The 27,739-nt window shown below is 46.2% G+C and overlaps 1 protein-coding gene across 1 annotated transcript in view; it reads left to right on the plus strand.

Annotated features, from left to right (window-relative positions):
• Positions 1-27,739, plus strand: part of ACTN2 (actinin alpha 2) — a 158,875-nt gene that overhangs the window by 63,778 nt on the left and 67,358 nt on the right. The window contains exons 7-8 of the mRNA XM_073557505.1: positions 19,192-19,273; positions 20,892-20,977. Coding sequence (XP_073413606.1) covers positions 19,192-19,273; positions 20,892-20,977 — 168 coding nt within the window. The remainder of the gene's footprint in view (positions 1-19,191; positions 19,274-20,891; positions 20,978-27,739) is intronic.

Here is a 27,739-nt window from a genome sequence, read left to right on the forward strand (position 1 = left end):
CTGTTCTTTCTTTCCCCTCTTTCTCAATCTCTGTTCTTTCTTTCTCTCTATGTTCTTTCTTTCCCCTCTTTCGTTCTTTCATTCTTTCCCCTCTCTCTCTTTCTCTCTCTGTTCTTTCTTCTTTCTCTCTCTCTGTTCTGTCTTTCTCTCTGTGTGTTCTTTCTTTCTCTCTCTCTCCTTGTTCTTTCTTTCTTTCCCCACTTTCTTTCTCTCTGTGTCCTTTTTTCTGTCCCCTTTCTTTCTCTCTCACTGTTATTTCTTTCACTCTCTCTCTGTTCTTTCTTCATTTCTTCCCCTCTTTCTTTCTCTCTGTTCGTTCTTTCTTTCCCCTCTTTCTTTCTCTCTGTTCTGTCTTTCCTTTCTTTCTTTTTCTTTCTTTCTTTCTCTCTCTTTCTTTCTTTCCTTCCTTCTTTTTTCTCTCTGTTCTTTCTTTCCCCTCTTTCTTTCTCTCTCTTTGTTATTTCTTTCATTCTCTGTTCTTTCTTTCTTTCCTTCCCTTTTTTTCTTCTCTCTCTCTGTTCTTCATTTCGCTCTCTCTCTGTTCTTTTTCTTTCTCTGTTCTTTCTTTCTCTCTCTGTTCTTTCTTTCTCTCTCTTTGTTCTTTCTTTCTTTCTCTCTGTACCAGCCACTGTGCCCATAATGCCAGTCACTGTGTCCTCAGTACTAGTCAGTGTGATCAGCAGTGCTAAATGGGTGTGGCTGGGGCATGGACATGGGTGCAACTAATTGTGAAACGGGTGTGGCCGGGCGTGGCCTAAAAAATTTTAAGCGCCCGACCATGGCTTGCCCCCCTAGTTTTGGTCCTGGGTACTCCCATGGTTCCGGGTAATAAAATGCGAGACTCGTGCGAGTTTCTCGCAAGTCTGACTCTGGTCTAATAGCGTTTTTTCATGTGACAGGTTCCCTTTAAAGTGCGAGTGTACATTTTTAAATAATTCTATTTATAAAGCTTTATTCTTAAGGGCACTCCACTCACCAGCTCTGCTGTACTTCACCGCCCACCACTGGCCTCTGGTCATTCATTGACAGTTCACACTTCTCTCAGTGACCTGTCTTCCCTGTGCAGGCGACGTCATTGCTCAGGTTCATTTCATCAGAAGGGGCAGTGCCTGTACGGTGAGCTCCTGATGATGTTGCCGGAACCAGTACATTCATTTTGAAATGTAATCAGAAGCTCACCGTGCAGGCGCGTCTGATGAAACAAACTTTGGCAATGATGGCGCCTGCACATAGAAGACAGGTCGCCAATGGAAGAGTGACCTGTCAATCACTTATTGGATGTTTGCAATGGGCGGTGAAGTACCGCAGAGCAGAGTGTCGTGTCAGCACCAATGCACAAGAGTGACCTGTCAATCATTGACCGGAGATTGGCAATTGACGGTGAAGTACAGCAGAGCAAAGTGAAGTAAAGTGTCAGCATCAATGCACTTGAGAATAAAACCATATAAAAAATATAAAAATATAGATTTCTAAAAAATGACCAAATGAAATTCTACAAAAAGGTATGAATGTGGGGGGCTTTACACTTGTATCTTTAGCTAGGGGTCAAATATCCTGATGGCTGGTCCCGTTTAACAGCTTAGTTAAATAATGCAATGGGAAAATGAGACCCACATCACATTATTGTACAGTGACTGTCGTATATTATAATTTGTAATATGCAAATAAACAAGAAACAAACCAGCAAGGAATGCTGGTACCTTTCAGCTCTGAATTGTGAAAGCTGCTCTGGAATATAACAGGGGCTGTAACTCAAGATCAGTATCAAGAGAATGTATTAACAAAAGTCATCTCTGCTTCTCTAGTATACAGTTGTGCTCAAAAGCTTACATGCCCCTGCAGAATTTTTGCCTTCTTGGCCTTTTTTCAGAGAATATGATTGATAACACCAAAACTTTTTCTCCACTCATGGTTAGTGGTTGGGTGAAATCATTTATTGTCAAACTACTGTGTTTTCTATTTTTAAAGGGAATCTGTCACCTCATTTTAGACCTATCAGCTGCCGGCTCCGCCATCAGGGGCTTATCGATAGCATTCTGTAATGTTGTAGATAACCCCCCGATGAAACCTGAAAGATAAGAAAAACAAGTTAGATTATACTCACCCTGGTGTCTGGTCCGGTCCGATGGGTGTTGCGGTCCGGTGCCTCCCATCTTCATACGATGCCGTCCTCTTCCTTACTTCTGCCGCGGTTCCTGCCCAGGCATACTTTATCTGCCTTGTTGAGGGCAGTGTAACATACTGCAGTGCGCAGGCGCCGGACTTCTCTGACCTTTCCCGGCGCCTGCATACTGCAGCACTTTACTCTGCCCTCAACAGGACAGATAAAGTACGCTTGCGCAGGAGCCGCGGCAGAAGTAAGAAGGAGGATGTCATCTCTAGAAGATGGGCGGCGCCGGACATACAGAATGCTGTAGATAAGCCCCTGATGGCGGTGCCGGCAGCTGATAGGGCTAAAAATAGGTGACAGATTCCCTTTAAATCATAATGACAACCCAAAACATCCATATGACCCTGATCAAAAGTTTACATACCCTGGTGATTTTGGCCTGTTAATGTGCACAGAAGTTGACACAAATGGGTTTGAATGGCTACTAAAAGTAACATCCTCAACTGTGACCTGTTTGAAAAAGGTAGCTGAACTGTATAAAACAGGAAAGGGATACAAAAAGATATCCAAGGAATTGATAATGCCAGGCAGCAGTATTCAAACTGTGATTAACAAATGGAAAATCAGGTAGACCAACAAAAACTTTGTCCACAACTGCAAGGAAAATTGTTCGGGATGCAAAGAAAAATTCACAAATAGCATCAGGTGAAATATTTGACTCTCTGAAATGTAGTGGTGTGGCTGTTTCAAGATGCAGATTAAAAAGGCGCTTGAAGTAAAATGGGCTGCATGGTCGAGTCACCAGAAAAAAAGCCATTACTGCGCAAATGACCCAAAGTATCTCGCCTACAATATGCAAAACAACACAGAGACAAGCCTCAAAATTTCTGGAACAAGGTGATTTGGAGTGATGAGACCAAAATTGAACTTTTTGGTCACAACCATAAACGTTACATTTGGAGAGAGGTCAACAAGACCTATGATGAAAAGAACACCATTCCTACTGTAAAGCATGGGGGTGGATCGCTGATGTTTTGGGGATGTGTGAGCTACAAAGGCACAGGAAACTTGGTCAAAGTTGAAGGAAAGATGAGTGCAGCACGTTATCAGCAAATACTTGAGGCAAATTTGCAATCATCAGCCCGGAAGATGCGCATGGGACGTACTTGGATGTTCCAACATGACAACGATCCATAACACAAGGCCAAGTCGACCTGTCATTGGCTACAGCAGAACAAAGTGAAGGTTCTGGAGTGGCCATCTCAGTTTCCTGACCTCAATATGATTGAGTCACTCTGGGGAGATCTCAAGTACTCTGTTCATGCTAGATAGCCCAGGAATTTACAGGAACTGGAGGATTTTTGCCAAGAAGAGTGGGCAGCTTTACCATCTGAGAAAATAAAGTACCTCATCCACAACTACCACAAAAGACTTTAAGCTGCCAATGATGTTAGAGGGGGCAATACATGGTATTAAGAAATGATTTAAAAAGAGAAAACACAGTAGTTTGACAATAAATGGCTTCACCCAACCACTATCCATGAGTGGAGAAAAAATATTGGTGTTATCATTCATATTCTCTGAAAAAAAGGCCAAGAAAGCAAAAATTCTAAACTTTTAAGCACAACTGTATACACTGATCAGTAATAACAGTAAAACCACAGTCTGGACAAGTGAATACCAGTTATTATCTCCTTGCAATTATTAAAGGAATATTAGGCACAAAGTGAGCAGTTAATGAAGCTGATTTGTTGGAAGCAGGAAAAATGGTCAACTTCAACTTTCATGGCTAAGTGACCAGATAAGAGCACCCATGTTAAAGTATAGGGGAAAAAAACGCATGCTTTTTTTTGCGCTAAAAAAAAGCGCAAAAAAAACGCAAGTGTGAAACCAGCCTTACTTTGACACGTACCACCTACCTTAAAGTGCCGCTCCATTTTTTTCTTTTATTACACCATCGGATAGGTATATCTGTAATGTATGTTCCTGTGTGTAGTAAAATATTAGTGGTCTCCCTCTTCAGCTGTTCCCAGCACCGCTCCATACTCAACTACACCACGTAACCGGAGTTGTGACTGGCCACTTTGCTTCGTTGTTTGCTGGGTGGGCTGGAAGTCACTTCTCAGCATAAGTCTATGAGACTCCCGACAAGGCTTTTATAGGCTTCTATTGATAGAGTGGAAAATTGTGTGCATTTTTTTTCTCTTTGGAAATAGCACCATACCTGTCCATGAATATTGGTCCCTTCCCAGGGAAATAAGACCAGCCCTCAGCCGCCCCATAATTGACACATCCATTAGAAGCGCCAATTCTGGAGCTTAAGCTCGGCTCTTTCGGATTGCCCTGGTGCATTGGCAATCGGGGAATTAGGTTTGTAGGCTTGATGTCAGCAGCTGTCAGTGGAACAGTCAGAGAGAAATTATAATAGAAACACGTCACCACTTCTGTATTTTTCACCCACTCCTGGTTTTGGCTTAGAGATACTGATGTCAAATACTGACCAAATACTGAACGTGTGAACATGGCCTTGCACACACAGTAATGAAAAAGTCTAATTAACCTTTTGATCAAACGTAACCTACAAATTGGGCTTCCCCAATAGCAGCTGCTGTGCTTGAAATGTTTCCCTTTAATTTATTGTTATACGCAGGAATGGTAATGGATATACAGTATATGAAATGTGGAAATGGAAAATAAACTACTATTTTAGCGATAATATATTACTTTAGCTGTTTTCTGTTATTTTACCGAAAACAGAATTACCAAGTTGAAATGACCAAAGTATATTGCTTACGCTTATTGGTTACACTTTTCCTGCATTACTTGATTTTATTCTGACCGGTCAGGCTTCACTCTTCATCACTACCCTATTTTAAGAAACAAAGTGTGTTGGCAGGACTGACATCATAGCCTGTCTATACAGCATAATCCCAGAGAATGCTTCCTAATCTTTTCTTCTCAGTGGTAGGAGAGGCTCAGCTAATGCTAAAAGAGGAATCATGAAGCATTTGGCCAAGCCAGATACAGAATTAAACTGTATCCAACAGGAAAGCCTTGCCAGATCACACAGTTTGTAAACTAATTTATGTAAATGATAAAATATTAAGTTATTCCCTATCCACAAGATAGGGGTGGTCTGGAGGCACAGCATTTTTCTGTTAACTCACTATTTATCTAGTCCCATAATCTAAGCTATTTTCTAATATATTTGATTTAAAAAATCCCTACCGTTCCCTAACTACACTATCTAACAACTATTGTATTTTTTTTTCTCTACCTCCTGGGTGATGAGGAGTCGTTTGAGTATCCCAGTGCATGCTGGGATACTACCACGAAGCATCATCAGGGGACAGAGGCTGCGGTCACTGTCACAGCCCCTGTCCCCTCTCTGAAACGAAGCATCATCAGTTATGCTCATTTCAGGGGCTGGTCCCTGCTTTGTCCCTGAGTGTCTCCCTTGTGCAGTGTCTCCCCCCGTTCGATGAGTGCAGTGTCCGGTATGTTGTCGACTCAGATGACTAGTAATAAGCCGGCAGCAGAGCGGTGTCACTGTACCCGGCAGAGACCACTGGGATCCTGGCATGCAGAGCGGGATCCCATAAACTACCATGGCCACTCCGCGCAGTGAAAGCGTCTCGCTCTTTGCACTTACTGAGTACTGCCGCATTGTTTACTAAGTGGTGACTCTAAGGAGGCTAGCGTTCATTTACTGCTTAATAAAGTATTTAGCAGCCATGGCATAGTGCAAAAAGCAGCATAGCAAGATAATGCAAACTATGAGAGGGGTCATGGAGGGCTGTGCGAACACATTCTACATGTCGGGAAGGCAAAACCCAGAAGATCAGGCTCAACTTTTGTTAGAAAGTTGTACACTTTCAGGGGACATTAGGGAGTGATCTCAGCAATTATTCTGAAAGAAAAATCACCAGTCTGGGGCAGTATGATAGATCTTACAAACCCCACACACAATATCATGCCACCATAGCTCCCACCATACAATATGATTGCTCACAGACACAGTATGATGGCCCCTACAACCTTCAACACACAGTAAGATGAACCCTACAGCCCCCAAACACACAGTATCATTACACCACCGCCCCTACCAACAATATGATGGTCCTTAGACAGCTCCCCTCCATATAGTATGATGGACCTTGTAGGGTTAAGCAGGTTCTTAGGATGCAGTGACGAGACATGAGACAGTGTGATTTATGAAATCAACGTTTATAAATTGGAGCCACTGGGGTTATGCTGAGCAAACAAAGGGGATAACAACAATCTGTCCACGCAGGGACTCAACAACATTAACAAGACTTTTCTTATCGCAAAGGCGGCTAATCCGGCTAGGCCGGGTGTCATAGGCCAAGTACGGCCAAAACTATGGGTCCTTATTTCCTATAGTCAACTTATCCTTCCACGCGTCTTTTCAGGGTCACAGACGTGGCCGCGTAGGGATCGCTGATGCGGCTGCTCTGGCGCCCTGATATCCAGGGATGATTGGACCTGACAGGCACTGAAGGATCCTTGCCGGTGGGGGCACTACGAGCCCTGGAGAAACCTTGACACTGGGGGCACAATAGGCCCAGAGGGAGCTGTGCTGTTGGGGCACAACAGGTCCTGAGGGATCTGAGCTGTTGGGGCGCAACAGGCCTTGAAGGATCTGTGCCGGTGGGGCTCAACAGGCCTTGAAGGATCTGTGCCGGTGGGGCTCAACAGGCCCTGAAGGATCTGTGCCGGTGGGGCTCAACAGGCCCTGAAGTATCCGTGCCACTGGGGCTCAACAGGCCCTGAAGGATCTGTTCCGCTCCCGCCCCCGGAGCGCTGTTATGACACAGTACCTCAGGTGATGGTTGGCTGGTCTCTCCCAGGGTCCCTCTGCAGACGGGACGCAGGCCTCTGCTGACGCCTATGGCGAGATGGCGTCCACTGGAGTTGGTGGTGGAAGGCCGCAGCCGTGGACGGAGACGGGGAGGCAGTGCCCAGGTCGCTGCAGCGTGTGGAAACACAGTGGCAGCAGTCGCTGGGGGTCGCGGACCAGCCGCGAGGGAGTGCGGAACAGCGGACACGGCTGTGGCTGTACGTGGACGGTGGGCGGCCCTCTGTAGGGGACGGGCACACGTAGATTGTCTGTGAGTAAGTCGCTTACCCCTCGCAGACTCCTGATCGTCTCTCAACTCCTCCACGCCCGTTACACCGTCCCTCTCTAGATCACACGGACTCTCCTCTTCTGTCAGTCTCTCTGCTAACTGACTCCCGAGCGCGCCCCCTGCTCCTTTTATCCTTACCCCGCCCCCAGTTGCCCGGACAACTGCAGTAGTCTCCTTCCCTTCGTTGCCCCCCCGGTGTTGTTCCTTCAGGAACCCTGATGGCTGTCCCCTTGGTTCCGGCCCAGTCGCTCTATGGGAGTCCTCCTCCCCACACTCCCCCACCCTGTAACTGATTGGTGCAGGCAGGCCAATTGTGTCAGCTGGGTCATTATTGAGTGGAGGGCCTCGGGGTTCTGGAGGAAAGTCTTCGTCGTCTGGGTCCCAAAGCATGGGCGACGGTTCAGAAGCTGGAGGAGCAGGCTCCGGTTGTTTCTGGTCGGTGGAAATACACGGGTGTAACATATTACGATGCACAATGCGGGTGGGCAGTGTTCCATCCTCCTCGGGCCGTATTTCATACACAGGTCCTTCCGGGTGGATACGGCGTATGGCCCGATAAGGACTCTCTTCCCAACGCGACTCCAGTTTGTTCTGGGGGCGTTGATCTAGTACAAGCACACGGTCCCCGCTTTGGAGATGGGGAGGTGGAGTTGTGTTCTTTCCTGGGTGTTCCCAATCTCGGAGCTTTGTGTGTACGATCCGGTGAAGAGTTTGTAGCCGGTGACGATGATTCCAGACCCAGGACGACACTCCGGTCCTGGGCTGAGGCTATTCGGGGTTCAATTCCACCTCCGTGATCCCTTTACCCTCTCGTCCGAGCAACAGGGAGTAAGGGGTATAGCTCGATGCACCCGGTTGTTATAGACCCATACTAATTCAGAAACATATTCAGGCCAATGGGCCTTCTTGTCACTCTCCAGAGTACGCAACATTTGAATCACTGTCCGATTAAATCGTTCACAAGCCCCATTCCCTTGCGGGTGATACGGTGTAGTCCGAGATTTGTCAATCCCATAGAGGTGATGTAGTTCCTCCAAAACTTTTCCTAAAAAGCATGCTCCCTGATCAGAATGTATTCGTTGTGGACAGCCGTATACTTGTATGAAGTTTCTGCAAATTGTGGAGGCAGCCGACTCCGCGGTCTGATCTCGAGTGGGGGTGACAACAGAGAACTCGGTGAAATGATCCACCTTGACGAGACAGTGTTCGTATCCCAGGAATGTGGGGCCAATGGTCAGGTAATCCACCGTCAGGAGCTCAAGGGGCGCTGAGGTCACAATTGTCTGTGTTGAGGCTCGCTGAGCGGGCGGTTTGGCTAATTCGCATAAGCGGCAGGCCCGGCAAAACTACAGCCGGCAAGCGTGGGTGGTAAGTTTTCTGTTGCAACCATTGTAAGGTCTTTTTAGCTCCGAAGTGGACCCCCTTTTCGTGGGCCTCTCGAGCCAGGTCATGGAGTTGGGTTCCGGGCGTAATCACTTGCCAAACCGTCATTGAGGTTGTCTGCGATGTTACCTTACGGTACAATAGTCCTTTTCGTATAACCAACCTCTCCCATTGTCGCAACATCAGCGACAGGTCTGGAGTCAAAGTTTGTTGTTGGGAGTCAGTGGGTAATTGACCCGCGGCGACCCACGTCCGGAGGAGTCCAACTTCTTCGTCTTCTTGTTGCTGTTGTATCTACTTATCCCATGATTGTTCCAGTATGCCCCTTGGGGTCTCAGGGGAAGGTACTTATTGATTGGCAGTTGTGAGTACGGCAGCAGTGAGGGCGAATGGTATTTCCTCTCCTTCTAATTCTTCGTCTCGATTCTTCCCTGGAGTCGTATGTCGGATCCTGGAGAGGGCGTCAGCATGGACATTCTCAGCCCCTCTTTTGCAAATGATCTTATAATTGAACTTCGCCCTCCGGGCCACCCACTGCTGTTCCAGAGCCCCCAACTTGGCGTTTTCTAAATGGGCCAGCGAGTTATTGTCAGTCTGCACCACCACCTCGGAGCCCACTAGGTACTCTGGAAATCTCTCCGTCATGGCCCACACCACTGCGAGGAGCTCGAGCTTGAAGGAGCTGTAATTGTCAGGGTTACGCTCGGAGTCATGGAGTGAGCGGCTTCCATATGCAATCACCCTCTCCCGGCCGTCTTGAACTTGTGACAACACAGCCCCAAAGCCGTGAAGACTACTGTCAGTGTGCAGGATGAATGGTTGTGAGAAATCTGCATAAGCCAAAACTGGGGCATCCGAGAGCGCAGCCTTGAGGTCTCGGAAGGCCTCTTCCTGAGGGTGTTGCCACTGGATTCTTCGTCCATTGGCCCCAGCAGGAGCCTCCTTTAGCAGGTCATGCAGGGCTCGAGCTCGACTTGCAAAATTCTTTACGAAACTACGGTAATATCGGGCCAACCCCAGAAAAGCCCGCACATCTTTTACTGTCTCGGGGGTAGGCCATTCCTGGATAATAGCAACCTTCTCCCGGGATGGCCTCACCCCTTCTGCCGAAACGACATGACCCAGATACTCAATCTGGGAGCGAAATAGGTGGCATTTCTGAGGCTTTACCTTCAACCCGTACTTTTGCAACCGGCTGAGCACCTGTCCCAACCGCTTTAGGTGGTCCTCGAATGTGGCGGCATAGACGATGATATCGTCCAGGTAGATCAACGTGGCTCCAAAATTGAGATCTCCTAGACACTGCTCCATCAACCGCTTAATGGTCCCGGGAGTGTTGGCCAGCCCAAACGGCATTCGATTGAACTCAAATAGTCCCATAGGCAATATGAACGCTGTCTTGGCTCTATCTTCTTCCGACATGGGCACCTGCCAATACCCACTGGCCAAGTCCAGGGTCGAAAAAAATGTTGCCTTCCCCAAGGCGGAGAGGGATTCTTCTATACGGGGCAGTGGGTATGAGTCCTTGATAGTACAAGCATTCAGTTTCTGATAGTCCACACAGAATCATAATGTACCATCTTTCTTCTGAACCAACACGATTGGAGCCGCCCAGGGGTTTTGGCTTTCCCGTATCACCCCTTTCTGTAGCATCTGGGCAAGCAAAGTTTTCACCTCTTGGTAGAGTTGTGGAGGGATCTTTCGATATCGTTCCCAGATAGGGGCCGCTCCTGCTGTGGGAATTTCATGAGTGATGGCGGTGATACACCCAAAATCTTCCTCATGACTAGCGAATACTTCATGGTACTGTCCAATCAATGTTGTTATCTGTGAGAGCTGGGCTGAAGTCAACCCAGAAAGCTCGGCCCGCATTTGTTCTAGAATATTTCGATCCTTCTCCTGAGCTGAGACTTCAGTGGCCTGTAGGGTTCGAATCGTGACTTCCCAAGGATCCTCGGAGTGTACTCGCAATTGAACCGCAGGAGCTGGCAGTACTTCCTCTAGAGGCCTTACTAATTTGGCCAGTTCAGTCCGTGCTTTCAGAATGGTGTCTCGGTCTTCAAGGTTGATGCAGCGCACCAGGACGGTCCCCCTTTGCACGGTAGTAAGGGAACGGGCCACCAGAATGCCAGGAGGTAAGCGCTCCGAGTGACACGGCTCCACCTGCACCTCCACGCCCTCCAAGGGTATCGAGGCCCGAATTGGCAAGGCCACCACAGTCTGCCCAGGAGGTAGCACAAGCAGGGGAGCCGCTGGCGCGATGACCTTGCCCAGAGCTTCGCCCTCCTGACAGTCCTGATGTACCCACGCTCCCTGCACCATCTGCTGGAACACCTGCCCCTGAGCTGTGCGAGAACCCCACTGCTTCAGGATCTTCTGTGTAGGATCATTTAGCAGTAGATTGCCGAACTCTCTTAAAATATTCATGCCTAGGGTGACGGGGTGCTGTTTATGAGTTTCTCCTTGAGTCAGCACCACCCCTCTGCGACCAAGGGATTTACCGCACAACGTCACCTGTACCCACACCACCCCGGAAACCGGGACCGGCAATTGGTTGGCGGCTGTTAGTCTGATCATGGGCCCCCACTGAGGTCTTGCTGCCTCCGGAAAGTTTTGTTGAAAGTACATTGCGGGCATAGTGGTCACTTGTGACCCCATATCCACCAGGCATCGGACGGCCCGGCCCTCCACTTCTGCCCAAACCACCGGACATTTTGCTACCAAATCTTCGGGACTTCCACCACCCCTAGTTGTGGTTTTCGGCTCCGAGCGGCGTCCCCCCCAGCCTGGAGCCCTCTAGTTTAATGGCCGCCGGGGTGGGTATCTCCCCGCCATGGACACTCTCGGGCAAAGTGACCTGGTTCTCCACACTCATAACACCGGGCCTGTGCAGACTGACCACCCCGCGGGAAGCGTGATCCCCAGGGGCCGGGGTTAAAGCTAGGTCTTCTAGTCCCGGTCTCGGTTCTTCTCTTTACTTCGTCCAACTCGCCCTTTATATTCTTCAACTCTTGTTTCATCTCCTCCACCCACTGAGGCTCCTCGACTGTGTTCGCGGGGACCTCCACACCTCTGACCTTTCCCACAGGGAACGCCATCCCCTGCTCTTGCTCTCAAGCCCGGGCCTGGCTTCCCACCTCTGAAAAGTCTATTCGGGGATTCATTCTGATCTGCTCCCGTAATGCCTGTTTTATTAATGGATCTCGCAGACCAGTCACCAGTAGGTCACGTAGGGTAATGTCAACAGGTCCTACCCCTACCCTGTCCTTTCTCTCAATGGCCGCATGCAATTCATGGAGGACATTCATATACTGAGTGATTGTCTCCCCCTCTCCCTGCATCCGACTAAACAAACGGGTCCTTAGCTCTCCCACATTAATTGGGTCCCCATGGGTCTGTTCTACTATCTGTAAAACTTTTTCAAAAGTGTTGCGGTGCCCCGGGGGTTTCAACATCACTGATCTCCGCACCTCCCCATCTAGTGCCATGAGAGCCACTTCGGCTTCCAGATCAGGGTGTCACGCCGTTCTGTCTGTATCTGCTTGTCGGCGTGATTGCTTTAACCCCTTGCTCCTTTCCCCCTAATTGAGCTGGGATACTGCTGGCTTTTACCTGTATGGAGCCTGCTCAGTTCCCTTCTCTACTGCGAAGCTGCACTTGTGGTGTTAGGCCTTTGCTCTGCTGCGTGACCATTCACATGTGCGGTCCCTGGTCGCCGCTGTGGAAGCTGTCCGCGGGTTGTGAGGTCATTTGCAGCTGGTGCATGACTTTCCACGTGTGTCTTGGCTGGCAGCCATGGCCAGGTGCTCTAAGCTGCAGTTCCTGCACTGATTGTGCTGCAATGGTTTCTGTGTGTGCTTAGGGCGTGCGCAGCCACACCTTCCCTGCTCTTATCAGGGTTAGTGTGTGTACTTGGAATGCTGTCCCCAGCCAATTGCTGAGGGACAGCTCCTTTATAAACTGACTCTGCCCTATGGGCGGGGCCAGAGCTGCTCACAAAGCTCCTGGACTTTGCCATGTGTGTCTCGTGTCTGTGGACCTCCTCTGTCTCAGTTATGGTACAAAATTCCCTGCCTTGATTCCTGCTTTGTTCTGTTCCCTCGCCCTGCCCCGGAGGCGGTATATCCAGGCCTGAATCCCTGATCCTGTACCTGTCCTATACCTGACCCTGTCTAAATTCGCCCTGGCCTAGAGGCGGTGTATCCAGGCTTGAATCCTTGATCCTGTACCTATCCTGTACCTATCCTGTACCTGACCATGTCTGAACTGTCTGCTATGTTCTGTTCCTGGAATCCCTCTGTGTTTGGAGCCCTGCACCCAGTGACTCTGAGACTCCAGTGTTCCTGCTGAGCATCTACTATGCTGTGCTCTGACTACCATGCGGTGCTAGCTCCATGCACGCCCAGCAATCCTGCTGTGTTAGCACCATCACGCTTGAGTTCCTTCCTAGGTCCGATGCCCGGAGCCTGACGACCGCAGTCTGGAACCTGATGACTGCTGCCTTGAGCCTGGAGCTGGATGACTGCAGTGGTGCCTGTAGGTCGAGTTGGATGTCCGGAACCAAACGCTCCCGTCTGATGTCTGTCGGTGACTCTGATGTCCTGTGCGTGACCCTGATGTCCTGATGACCTCGTGTGTCCTGATGACCTCGTGTGTCCTGATATCCTGATGACCTCTTGTGTCCTGATGACCTCGTGTGTCCTGATCACCTCGTGTGTCCTGATCACCTCGTGTGTCCTGGTTTTGTCTATGTACTGTGACTTTACTTTAAGTAAACTTTACTTTATACCTGAAGTTGTGCAGTGTCATCAAGTCCTACGTGTCCTTGTCCACATGCTCAGCTGCCACAGTATCCCGGTCGCTGCCCTTCCCTAGTTTGGGTAGGCCCGGGTCCCCCTCTGTGGTATAGAGGGTCCATATTGCGTCCCCGGGGGATGCCCGCCCCCTCGCCGTCGGTGTGGAAGTGCCTGCTGGGCCGCATCTGCGGCTGCAGTCGTGACACAGGGGTCATTGGGTGCATCCGAAAGAGCCCCTGCATCCACTCTGTCCAGCTCCATAGCATAGAATCGGAGCCGGAACATCTAGGTAGGTTGTTCAGCATAGCCCCCAATGAAATGCTGGAACGGGGACCCTCATTATTTGTGGAGTTCACAGCCCTGCCCTGGTCTGGGGCACCACTGTCCGTGCTCGGAGACTGCATCCTGCCGACTACGCCAAGTGTAGGGTTAAGCAGGTTCTTAGGATGCAGTGACGAGACATGAGACAGAGTGTGATTTATGAAATCAACGTTTATAAATTGGAGCCACTGGGGCTATGCTGAGCAAACAAAGGGGATAACAGCAATCTGTCCACGCAGGGACTCAACAACATTAACAAGACTTTTCTTATCGCAAAGGCGACTAATCCAGCTAGGCCGGGTGTCATAGGCCAAAACTATGGGTCCTTATTTCCTATAGTCAACTTATCCTTCCAGGCGTTTTTTTCAGGATCACAGACGTGGCCGCGTAGGGATCGCTGATGCGGCTGCTCTGGCGCCCCGATATCCAGGGATGATTGGACCTGACAGGCCCTGAAAGATCCTTGCCGGTGGTGGCACTACAGGCCCTGGAGAAACCTTGACGCTGGGGGCACAATAGGCCCAGAATGAGCTGTGCTGTTGGGGCACAACAGGCCTTGAAGGATCTGTGCCGGTGGGGCTCAACAGGCCTTGAAGGATCTGTGCCGGTGGGGCTCAACAGGCCCTGAAGGATCTGTGCCGGTGGGGCTCAACAGGCCCTGAAGGATCTGTGCCACTGGGGCTCAACAGGCCCTGAAGGATCTGTGCCGCTCCCGCCCCCGGAGCCCTGTTATGACACAGTACCTCAGGTGATGGTTGGCTGGTCTCTCCCAGGGTCCCTCTGCAGACGGGACGCAGGCCTCTGCTGACGCCTATGGCGAGATGGCGTCCACTGGAGTTGGTGGTGGAAGGCCGCAGCCGTGGACGGAGACGGGGAGGCAGTGCCCAGGGCGCTGCAGCGTGTGGAAACACAGTGGCAGCAGTCGCTGGGGGTCGCGGACCAGCCGCGAGGGAGTGCGGAACAGCGGACACGGCTGTGGCTGTACGTGGACGGTGGGCGGCCCTCTGTAGGGGACGGGCACACGTAGATTGTCTGTGAGTAAGTCGCTTACCCCTTACAGACTCCTGATCGTCTCTCAACTCCTCCACGCCCGTTACACCGTCCCTCTCTAGATCACACGGACTCTCCTCTTCTGTCAGTCTCTCTGCTAACTGACTCCCGAGCGCGCCCCCTGCTCCTTTTATCCTTGCCCCGCCCTCAGTTGCCCGGACAACTGCAGTAGTCTCCTTCCCTCCGTTGCCCCCCTGGTGTTGTTCCTTCAGGAACCCTGATGGTGGTCCCCTTGGTTCCAGCCCAGTCGCTCTATGGGAGTCCTCCTCCTCCTCACAGACACAGTATGATGGCCCCTACAACCTTCAACACACAGTAGGATGAACCCTACAGCCCCCAAACACACAGTATCTTGCAACCACAGCCCCTACCAACAATATGATGGTCCTTAGACAGCTCCCCTCCATATAGTATGATGGACCTCACCGTCCCACACACAGTATGATTGACCCCACAGGCACCAACACAGTAAGATGAACCTCACATCTTCCCACATTCAGAATGGTGTGCTCCATATCTCCCCTATACATAGTATGATGTCCTCCCGCCACAATCTCACAGTATAATGGACCCCACAACTCCCCCCCCACACACACACACACAGTATGACGGCCACCACAGCTTGGCACAGTATTATGCCCCCATACATGGTATGATTGCCCACACACCTCCTTACACACTGTATAATGGCCCCACAGATCCATACAAACTGTATGATAGTTCCCTCAGTTTCCCCCCACTACTGTCTAACAAAGTTTAAAAAAAAAAAAACTACTCACCTAGGCACATTTTATCTGATGCTGCTCCTGTCTGTGCAGCATGTGGACTGAGGCTCTGCACAGCAGGCGCAATCTGGTGACAACATCGCTCCTACTATACTGAGTCTCCCTACTACACAGGGCCAGACTGGCCATCTGGCAATTCTGGCGAATGTCAGAAGGGCCTGTCTGGTCATGGGCCACCTTGTCAGCTTGTCAGCTAAATTGTTATCAGAATTGGTGTTCTCAAGACACCCATACTGTTAAGAGTTGTGACGGAGCATAAAGTCGCTGACTCTGTCACTTGCCCAGCAGGCCACGGGTATCATTAGACATATTGGTCTTGTAGTAAATCTTCCTTTCCACCATCCAGGGTAATATTAGTAATATATCCCCAACTGGTGCTTGGGGTTGGAGACAGTATGGGCCTGTGTGATTTCAAATGTCAAGGCTGAATTTCAGCCCCAGTCCGTATCTGCTACTACACCATTATATTCACCAGTACTGAAGCCCGAGGATGCAGATACCCTGCTTGGCCATATGGTGGGATCCACGAGCCATAGTTTCAAGTTCTTTTTTACTCTTGGTCCGCAGGCCGAATAGAAGAGTCTGATGGGACCCATGAGCCATACTTTGCGCAGGATTTTCTGAGTTCCAATTGATTCAGTAGGAAAGATTAAAACACTTAGGGGAAGGAATTTTTTTCCCTATGGAGAAATTGGCTTCTACTCTGTGGGTTTTTTGCCTTCCCCATGGTCAACAATGCAGAACAGCTGCAATAAAAATAGGCTGAACTAGATGGACATAAGGTCTTCCTTCAGCCTTCAAAACTATGTTACTAACCCTCATTTTAATAGTACACATAAAAATAAGAGAATTTGCAATATATCTTATCAGAGAAATCTGCATCTTTCTCCTCCTGGACTGATCTTTCATTTTGAAAATTCTTCAGTGAAAACAGAAAAGATCTATATCTTTGTACTGTGTTACTTTCCAATTACTGACTGGAGAAGAGAGTGGCTACTAAAGGGCCTGTCACACTAAGCGATATCGCTAGCAATATCGCTATAACGTCACTGTTTTTTGTGACGTTATAACGATATTGCTAGCGATATCGCTATGTCTGAAACTTACCTCCGACCGCTCCCCCGCTGGTTATCGCTGATTGCGCGAGAACGTCCAGGACCGTTTCTCGTCGTCAGCTTCCTGCGGCGCTTCCTGTGGAGAGACGAGCGACGCATGGACGCGGGCGGGAGGACGCAGGATTGCCGCGTCTGACAGGTAAGTAGCAACCCCCGTCCCCAGCAATGTCGCTGGTGAGATCTGCCTGTGTGGCAGCTCACTAGCGACCACTTAGCGATGTACCAGCGATCCTGACTGCGTCATATCGCTGGTCGGGATCGCTGGTACATCGCTAAGTGTGACAGTACCTTAATAAGATTCTATGTAGAGGTGAGACTGTAGAAGGAATGTGGAGCGGGGCAGAGGTAGATCTCCTCCCTCCTCCTCTGTACTCCCTTCAACACAGAATTTTTTAATCCCTGCATCATTTTTCATTTTTCCTTTTTGCTCACCTTCTTCCAAGAGCCAAAATTTTTTTATTTATCCATCAATACGTCAGTGTGAGGGCTTCTTTTTTGGGGGGATGAATTGTAAAATCAATGGTGTCACTCAAAAGTACAATATAGAGTACTGGAAAAGGGAAAAAAAAATCCCAAGTATGGTCAAATTGCAAAAAATAGTGCAATTCTATAATTGTTTTTTATGTACCATGTTCGCTAAATTCTAAAAACTGACCTGTCATTATGATTAGAGATGAGCGAATTTGTTCGGGTATGATCGCCAAATCTGAATTTGCCACAAGTATGCCATATTGGTACCCTATTCGTGCCGAATTTGTGTATGAAGATCGGGTCCGAACATATTCGGTCATTTCAACTCCCATTGACTGTTTTGATCGTGTTTGCATTTTATTGCAATGTTGCAATGGCCCAAAAAAATAAATTCTGCGTCTAAATTTTTTTTCTTCTTACGCCACTTACCGATTAGATTAATTTATGTTATATTTTGATAGATTGAGCGCTTCTGAACGCTACAATACCAAATATGGGTATTTTTTTGTATTGCTTTATTTTGAATGGGGCAAAAGGGGGTTAATGTGAACTTTTGCGTTTTATTTTTTTATATTTTCAAAATTTTTTTTTTTTACATTTTACTGTCTTCAATAGTCTCTTTAGGAGACTTGACGCTGCTATTGTATGATTTCCTGTGCTATACATAGCAAGGCTTCACCACCAGAGCCTACATCGGAGGCAGGGACCGACCAATGACGTATCTGTACTTCATCAGTCGTGAAGGGGTTATATATCAACTGTGATCTCGTATATCAGTAATGTAACAATCTGTCTTCACTGAATACAGATTTTATTCAGGAATTGAGATTTTTGTGAATGACTGATCAGTCCTGGTGGAGAAAGAAGCAGATTTATTGGATGAGTTAAACTACAAAGTTTCTTATTTTTACCTGTACTATTGATTTATGAAATAAAAATAATAAAAATAATTGACATGATGTTATTTTTCCCCACAATAAAAAAAAATTTGCCTTGGATTTTGGAGAGGAATCAGATCAGATAGAATGATTCTGGTAAATTATCAAGTACATGTGAGAGAAAATGGTTGTTGGAGTTATAATAAAACAAATGGCTATTTTATTTTTACTAATTCATTGACCCTAAAAAAAAAAATACAATAGAAATGAAAAATTGATGGTTTTGTGTTCAGTGACAGTAAGCAGTGTCTCATAGGATTGTGTAAAAAAAAATGTGTCAGCTTTAAAGTTGTCTAGGACTATTTTATTTTTTTTACTATATTCCTAAGGACTAACAGGCAAATAGTTACTAAGTATCTGCCTTTTCTACCCGGTGCCGGCGATTCAGTTGCTCCTTGTGAACAGAGCAGTTTTTCTTCATCTGGGTTTTTGTGTCAAAGGTGCGTGACTGGCGACAACATGCTGATTGACAGCTGGTTCCCTGCAGATAGGCAGCAGGGAGACGGCTGTCAATCAGCATGACATCCGCAGTCATGCCCGTCAATAGGGCAAAAGAGAAGCCGCTGCTCTTTCGATGCGTTTTTAGCGGAAGCCGTTGAATCACCAGCAGGAGCGGTCTGTGACCACTCTGTGCCGGCAGAGATCGAAGATGAGCACAATAGCCAGGTAGTTGGCAACCCTAAAAATTCTTAAGAATATAGTAAAGAAATTAAATATTCCCAAATCTCCTTTAACGTAGACATAGATGGAATAATTAAACTTAAGAATTGACTATCATTAGAGAAAATACATGTATGTCCATTTAACATCCAGTCTACTGGCTTATTCCCTCCACATAATGCTGCCTAGAATTCTAGTCGCAGTCCTGATTCCGTGAACATATCTGTTGTTGCCAATAACAGTAATCAACTAAATATTGTGTTACCTCCAGACCTACTACTTGGTTTGCAAGAAATTAACTAAAAATCAATTAATTTCACATTTTTATTAATCCTGGAACGTCAGAAGATGGACATCAATAATAGCACTATTATATTATGGCACATACACAACATGTAATTTTTTTTCTCAGGATGACCCTGTTGGAAACATAAACCTAGCAATGGACGTTGCTGAAAAATACCTAGATATACCAAAGATGTTAGACGCTGAAGGTAGGAATCCATTTCTTGATGTTATACATTGCTTTCTACTCCAGTCTGATAGGATGTCCAATACGTCATATATTGATGTGACTGCATCTGAATTTATGGAATATCACAAAAACATGCCATCGCCACCTGTTTGTTATGCAATCCCTGCATATTTTGCAGCTGTTGAACAGCCATGTGACATGGTACCGCGGGGACACGAACATATTTTTTCAGCACGCCGAAGACAATCAGTTAGCACACGAGCATGCTCAGAGAACACTTTCTCCGAGCACGTTCGCTCATCACTAATCTAGATCTTTGAAGAGATCTTTTTCTCAGACAGAGCAGCAAGTCGAGCATCTTTTATAAAGCCTCTGCAGCATTTTTTTTTATCTAAAACATTACTGAATTTAAAGAGGCCTTTCCAGTGCCTCCTCTCTTTTAAAGACTTTTGAGACTCCAATGCCTGCATGGAAATTAGTAACTAGGGTCCTAGAGTCAGAACCTGCACCTATCAAGTATTTATAGCATACTGTGGATATGCCGTAAATGTCTAAAGCTAGGTTCACTCCACATTTGTGCCCATCACATATGGGCACTGTCAGGATGGATGCCAAGGCATCCGCCCACCATAGGGACCCATTGTAGAGAAGTATTTGCCGCATGGTTTGCGTTTCTCTGTAGTAGTCCTTGGTATAGTAAAGCACAGTCTGCTGTACATAGAAACTGTGTGCAGACACAAACCAGCCAGATGGATGCCCAAATGAACACACTTTTGGCTTCCATCTGGTGAATGAGGGCCTAATGTCATGCTGAGTGAGGGAGAAGTAAGGTGCATAACAATGGGGAAGAGAGGGGGAAGCCAAAACACTACTGAAGGGGACAGTGGAGACCCTTAGGTAGATCTAACACCCTGTCTGCCCTAAACGTCACTAAATAGGTTCTGCACCTATCGCCGAGCAGGAACGTAATCCCTGCCTGACCATAGGGATAGGCCCTGGCTAGAGAGGAGACGGGGTATGCGCTTGTCAACTCCCATTACCACTAAAAAAAGAGAGGGTGGACAAACGAGGGAATGCACTTAGCTTGAGAAAACTTCCGATATATCAGGCCAGCAATCCTGCCAGAGTCCTCCAAGAAGACAATACCCGACTGCTAGTACTTCCAACCAGACAGAGGGAAATTGACCTAACACCAGCACTTTGCTGAAGAAACTGAATGTATTTAAACCTTCAGCAAAGGTGAGTTAATTCGCAGCAGAAAGTGGAGGAAACTGTTGGGTCCTAGAGAGAGAAGGATATCACTCCATAACAGAGATGCAAATTACTATGGGCCCATTATAGTATATGATTGGAACATCTCCTGACATATACTGTAGGCTAGGAGCACAGACACACTGCGTATCTAACCTTAGGATTAAATATCTATTATTCGTGTTGGAAGGCAATGAAGATGGTTGTTTCACCTCATTCAATGACCAGACTGTTGCTTTTCTTCTCTAAGCACAGAATTGCTGTCTTTTTGCAGATAAAAGACAAACGATTCCAACATTACATTGTGTCTGTGGATGTTTGGTAGGGATTTGAAGTTTATCTAGGACATCGTGGTAATTTATAAATTTTTTCCTGCATCCTTTCAGATATTGTGAACACACCAAAACCTGATGAGAGAGCCCTCATGACCTACGTATCATGTTTTTACCATGCATTTGCTGGAGCAGAACAGGTAAGTTGGATCTGTTGTTACATCATGACAAGAAGAGGAGACCCTGCTTGGTCATATCACATGTCAATAATGCAAAAGTGTTCTGCCATCAGAGGCATTAATGATAATAGGTTCAGGGGCTACAGTCACACTCGGGCACTGGAGCTTAAGGGGCCCAAATGGTCCCTTTGGCCGATATTTAAAGACCAATACAATTACAGAGCCATTATAATTAGAGGCCCTAGTGGAGATTTTGCTTTGGGCCCCATGAGTTTCAAGTTACACCACTGTCTACCATATTTTATATAATATTACAACTAGAGTTGAGCGATACCGTCCGATACTTGAAAGTATCGGATCGGAATGGATCGGCCGATCTTAAAAAAAAGTATCGGTATCGCCGATTCCGATACCGGAAGTCCCATTCAAATCTATGGGACTTCCGGTATCGGAATAAGAAAAACCCTGTTTTTGCCTTGTACAGCCTCTCTGGGGTCTGTACGGGCCTTTCGGGGGGCTGTGCCGGCCTGCCAGGGGGTCTGTGCAGGCTCCGGTGGTCTGTGCCGGCCTGCCGGGGGGCTGTGCCGGCCTGCCGGTGGTCTGTGCAGGCTCCGGTGGGCTGTGCCGGCCTGCCGGGGGGCTGTGCCGGCCTGCCGGGGGGCTGTGCAGGCTCCGGGGGGCTGTGCCGGCCTGCCGGTGGTCTGTGCAGGCTTCGGGGGTCTGTGCAGGCATCGTCCGATGGGACTACAAGTCCCATCAGGCGATGCCTGCTACCATGACAGTGATTGACACATTAGCCAATGATGGGACAGTAGTAGTCCCATCATCCGGCTAATGTGTTGAATGTAAAAAAAAAAAATTACATGCTACATACATGCTACATACATACAACATGCATACTACATACATGCTACATTCATACTACATACTACATACATGCTACATTCATACTACATATATACTACATGCAACATACATACTACATGCATGCAACATGCATACTACATATATACTACATGCAACATACATACTACATATATACTACATGCATGCAACATGCATACTACATATATACTACATGCAACATACATACTACATATATACTACATGCATGCAACATGCATACTACATATATACTACATGCTACATACATACTACATATATGCTACATATATACTACATGCATGCTACATACATACTGCATGCTACATACATACTACATGCTACATACATACTACATATATGCTACATACATACTACATATATACTACATGCATGCTACATACATACTGCATGCTACATACATACTACATGCTACATACATACCACATATATACTACATACATACTACATGCATGCTACATGCTACATACATACCACATACATACTACATACATACTACATACATACTACATGCATGCTACATGCATGCTACATGCTACATACATAACACATATATACTACATGCATGCTACATACATACTACATGCTACATACATACCACATACATACTACATACATACTACATGCATGCTACATACATACTACATGCTACATACATACTACATGCTACATACATACTACATATATGCTACATACATACTACATATATACTACATGCATGCTACATACATACTGCATGCTACATACATACTACATGCTACATACATACCACATATATACTACATACATACTACATGCATGCTACATGCTACATACATACCACATACATACTACATACATACTACATACATACTACATGCATGCTACATGCATGCTACATGCTACATACATAACACATATATACTACATGCATGCTACATACATACTACATGCTACATACATACCACATACATACTACATACATACTACATGCATGCTACATACATACTACATGCTACATACATACTACATATATACTACATGCATGCTACATACATACTACATGCTACATACATACTACATATATACTACATGCATGCTACATACATACTACATACATACTACATGCATGCTACATACATACTACATGCTACATACATACCACATACATACTACATATATACTACATGCATGCTACATACATACTGCATGCTACATGCATGCTACATACATACTACATACATACTACATGCTACATACATACCACATATATACTACATACATACTACATACAATACATTCATACAATAGATACATAGACATACAGTACATATAACATAGAGTAACATACTTACCAATACTTGTCACATTGTTCCCCGAAGCCATTGTCTTTTACGGAATAAATATTAACATAACAAACCACAAAAATACTCACCCACGATCCGAAGCAGTCCACGAGTGTGTCCCACGACGATCTTGGGTAGAGAACTGCAGCATCAGCTGATGCTGCCGTTCTCTACGGGCTGCAGGAATCCAATGACGGAAGGTAGGTATCCTTCCGCACTGTATTCCTCCGCCACTTAAAAAAAAAAGTCCCTAGTCTCACTTTATGCCATTGCTATATATGTAGTATGTATGTAGCATGTAGTATGTATGTAGCATGCATGTAGTATGTATGTAGTATATATGTGGTATGTATGTAGTATGTATGTGGTATGTATGTAGCATGTAGTATGTATGTAGCATGCATGTAGTATATATGTAGTATGTATGTAGCATGTAGTATGTATGTAGCATGCATGTAGTATGTATGTAGTATGTATGTAGTATTTTTTTTTTTTTTTTTTTTTTTACATTTAACACATTAGCCGGATGATGGGACTACTACTGTCCCATCACTGGCTAATATGTCAATCACTGTCATGGTAGCAGGCATCGCCAGATGGGACTTATAGTCCCATCGGACGATGCTTGCACAGACCCCCGGACATCAGCACAGCCCCCCGGCAGGCCGGTACAGACCCCCACAGGGTGCACAGACCACCGGCAGGCCGGCACAGCCCCCCGGCAGGCCGGTACAGACCCCCACAGGGTGCACAGACCACCGGCAGGCCGGCACAGCCCCCCGGCAGGCCAGTACAGACCCCCACAGGGTGCACAGACCACCGGCAGGCCGGCACAGCCCCCCGGCGGGCCGGTACAGACCCCGGGCAGTCCACACAGCCCCCCGGAAGGCCCGAAATGACGGCGCATCATGATGCGCACACACCGCGCATCATGATGACGTCATTTCGGCTGTCAATCAACTTTGAACTTCAACTTCCGATTCCGATGCCGACTTCCGATATTGAAAAAATATCGGAAGTCGGTATCGGAATTCCGATACAGCAAGTATCGGCCGATACCCGATACTTGCGGTATCGGAATGCTCAACACTAATTACAACCTAACCTTCATGATTGTTTGAGACTACCTCAATTCCTAGATCTCAAAAAGGCCTATTCTGTTTCTTTATGCATGTTTGTGTAACGATTGCTCCCCTTCTCCTTGTTGCTTGTACTTGACACCAACCCAAAACCTTAACATTGTCAGTGAAAGATTGAACATTTACTTTAGAGTGAACAGAAAATAGCACGTTCTGAAACATCGGATCTGTCACCATAATATGTTATTCAGTTAAAAGGAAGCATATTATAATAACAGGAACTAGAAAAACTAGGGTGTGATGGGACCCTAAGCAAATTTTTGAACGTACCCTCAAAAGATCCTACTCACTGCCCTCCACTAGTACAAGTACTGTATGGATTAGACATCGGTTTCAGGCAGTCAGCATACTTTGAGCTGCTCAGTTCAAATACACACACCATTGGCCATGGTTTTGACAAGATGGGCACCAACCTGCGCCACTTTTAACTCAAAAGTCGCTTTTTCATTGGTCTGCACAGCGTTGCATTGATTTTTAGCACTGTGCATGAAAGGCTCGACAGTACAGCTTTTGGGCCCAATCACGGTTGCAATAACTGTGTACACAATTGTTACACCCCTGAAGACAGATCAGCCACGTTATGATGATAAATGGCACAAAATATTGGGCCCTTTGTATAATTGCCAATTGGAAACATTAGAGACATAGTTATGAGTCCTCTGTGTTTATTAAGAGAGGAATCCACCAAACTCTCTTTTTTAATATTCCATGTTTAAACTGGTGTACAATGTATGTGAAATGAAATGATATTCACACATAACAGAATAGTTGTTTTTTTCCCATAAGAAAAATCTAGTTTTTTTACCATCCATTGGTCATGGATTGTTCTCATATGAAAATAAAATACATTAGCAAAGCTTTCTCTATCAACTGCTCAGTGAAGCACGGATCGTGAGTGCTGTTTAATTTTTGATGAACCCATTCTTTCAAATGGGACAGTTTGATCTACCAAATGTGTCAAAACAGATATGCCCCTGTTGTATTTTATGCAAACCATAGGTCTGTAAAAAAAACAAAAAAAAACCCCTAGACATGTGAACATGCCCAGAGACTGTAATGGCTCCATGATAGATCTGTAAAAAAGATGGATAGAGCATGTGTTTATAAGAAACTGGTATTTCTTATACCAGTCAAAACATAGTTGCAGTGATTTCTACCAAATTTATTAAAAAAAATGGTATACGTACAGTTGTAAAAATACTCCAAGACAAATGCATAAAAAAACCCATAAAAACGCCCCCGGAAGAAACTGGCGTTGAAACGCGCGTTGGGGTGAAGGGACGCCTGGGAATATCTCCAGTGGCCGCTTTTACACTCAGGTAACAATCTTTGTTCACACTTACATCATTTTGTCTGATGTCTAATAGGATCGTGTTAGCAGCCCTTGCTGCATCTACCTTGGATTATGTCAGCATATAGTTAGGACATTATTTAGGTTATAGTGTGTACACCTGAGCTGCATTCTAGCCACGATAGTGTAGCGATTTGGGTATTGGGGTTTAACCTCTATGGTAGGGAGTCACTGTACAATTATGTTTCCTCTTTGATCTCTAATCATTATCCCTCCATAATATCCACCTATTTTAAGTATGTTTTGCCCCCTGGGCTTGCTCAGCGTCCCCTATGGTATTTCTGCTTTTTTATATTGTATGTTTTTAATGTTTATCATTGAATAAAAATTATCTTTTTGATATTATCATTGGATCTCTTCTTATTACCCATAGTTATTCATCTATGGGGTTGTTGTTATAAAATGCATAAAAAACTCAGCTTTTTCTCAAAAAATATAGTGTGCAGTTAAAAAAGAAATCCACACCAGCAGCACTAATTATGCCAAAAATTGCCTAACTTTCTGTCTTTCTGCTTAATAAATTAGTTTAGGCAAAAGTTCACTCCTAAAAGTAAAAGAACAAGCCCACGTTTACACATCACTTTTCCAGTTGAAGGAGTGCTGAAAAACCTTGTTTTTGCGCTCTTCAGTTGTTTTCACGCTGTAAAATGATTAATATATAATGGCCACTGCGTGCAGATTTATCCACAATCCCTATTTTACCCCAGATTTTTACAGCAGTTTGCAGTGTCAACTTCTCTATTGTGAGCAAGTCTTGGTAAAATTAGCATGTCATTGTTCTTATTGTGATGCCTTTATCTGCACCATGTGTACATACCCCAATAAGATAGCTGTGCATTTGGGTTTTGTTCCTAGCAGAAAATTACTTGAATGATTCACAGAAGAAAACTCGGGTAAAATCTAATTGGGCAAAATGTCATCACATTAAAATTACCACTGGAAGATTAAAATGGTTCAGACAAGACTTTGGGGGCAATTTATGGCCTAAATCACAATATTTTTCCACATCTTCAACGTTGACTTTTGTCATTTACATGGGCATAGTATGTTCGGGATGGGGCATGGTCACATACGCCTGTCAAATTCATCATAAGCTATGCCACAAATATAACATAACTTACTCTGGAAGTTTATCCCAGGCCCCGACTGGTTTACATTTTTGAAGGCAGCACACATTGAGTAACAGACGCACCTTATTCATTAAGTGATGAACTGCCTAAACAATCAGGTGACTACACCAGTCCTAATGAATCGCTCCCTTAATGATTTCAAGCTATGGACATCTTTAAAATGGAGAAAAAAGTATTGTTACATATTGATGGGTTAGGGCCCGTCACACATAGCAAGTTTTGTGACACAACAGCGATCTCACCAGCGAGATCGCTGTGTGTGACAGTGATCAGCGACCGGCCCCCCTGCCGGTATCGCTGATCGCTGTAGGAAAGCCCTGGACATTTTTTTGGTCACTGGTCTCCCGCTGGCCAGCACGCATCGCTGCGTGTGACTGGCGGGAGACCAGCGATCAGCTGGTAACTAAGGTACACATCGGGTTTCTAAGTGACGCACGTCCCTTAGATACCCGCTGTGTACCTTAGTTACCAGCTCCCTGCATCAGCGCGCTAGTAACTAAGGTACACAGCGACGCCGGGCGCTCGGCATCGCTGTGCTGATCGTTGGTGAAGCTGTCTGTGTGACAGCTCACCAGCGATCACATAGCGACTTACCAGCGATCCTGACACGTTGATATCGTTGTCGGGATCGCTGGTGAGTCGCTATGTGTGACTCCAGCACATGGACCGACTGATTGCATGATATGACTGCCGATCGATAAACCTTTACCAATCGGCGATCGTTTAAATGCCTGCTTACACAGGTAGACCTAAGTAAGCAATGTGCACTGAGCGAGCTGTAATAGATCATTCAGTGCATATAGGCTGCCATAATTCGCGGAAATGCCAGTCCTGTTTACATATCGTTCACGATTACCTTGCAATGGAAATGCAGCTTTAGTGGTTATCATAAATTGATGAAAGTACACTATCGATTTGCAATCTTCATTACTTTT

The sequence above is a fragment of the Dendrobates tinctorius genome, unplaced genomic scaffold, assembly GCF_039654945.1.
Source record: "Dendrobates tinctorius isolate UK_male_01 unplaced genomic scaffold, ASM3965494v1 ptg000250l, whole genome shotgun sequence".
Classification (NCBI taxonomy): Eukaryota; Metazoa; Chordata; class Amphibia; order Anura; family Dendrobatidae; genus Dendrobates; species Dendrobates tinctorius.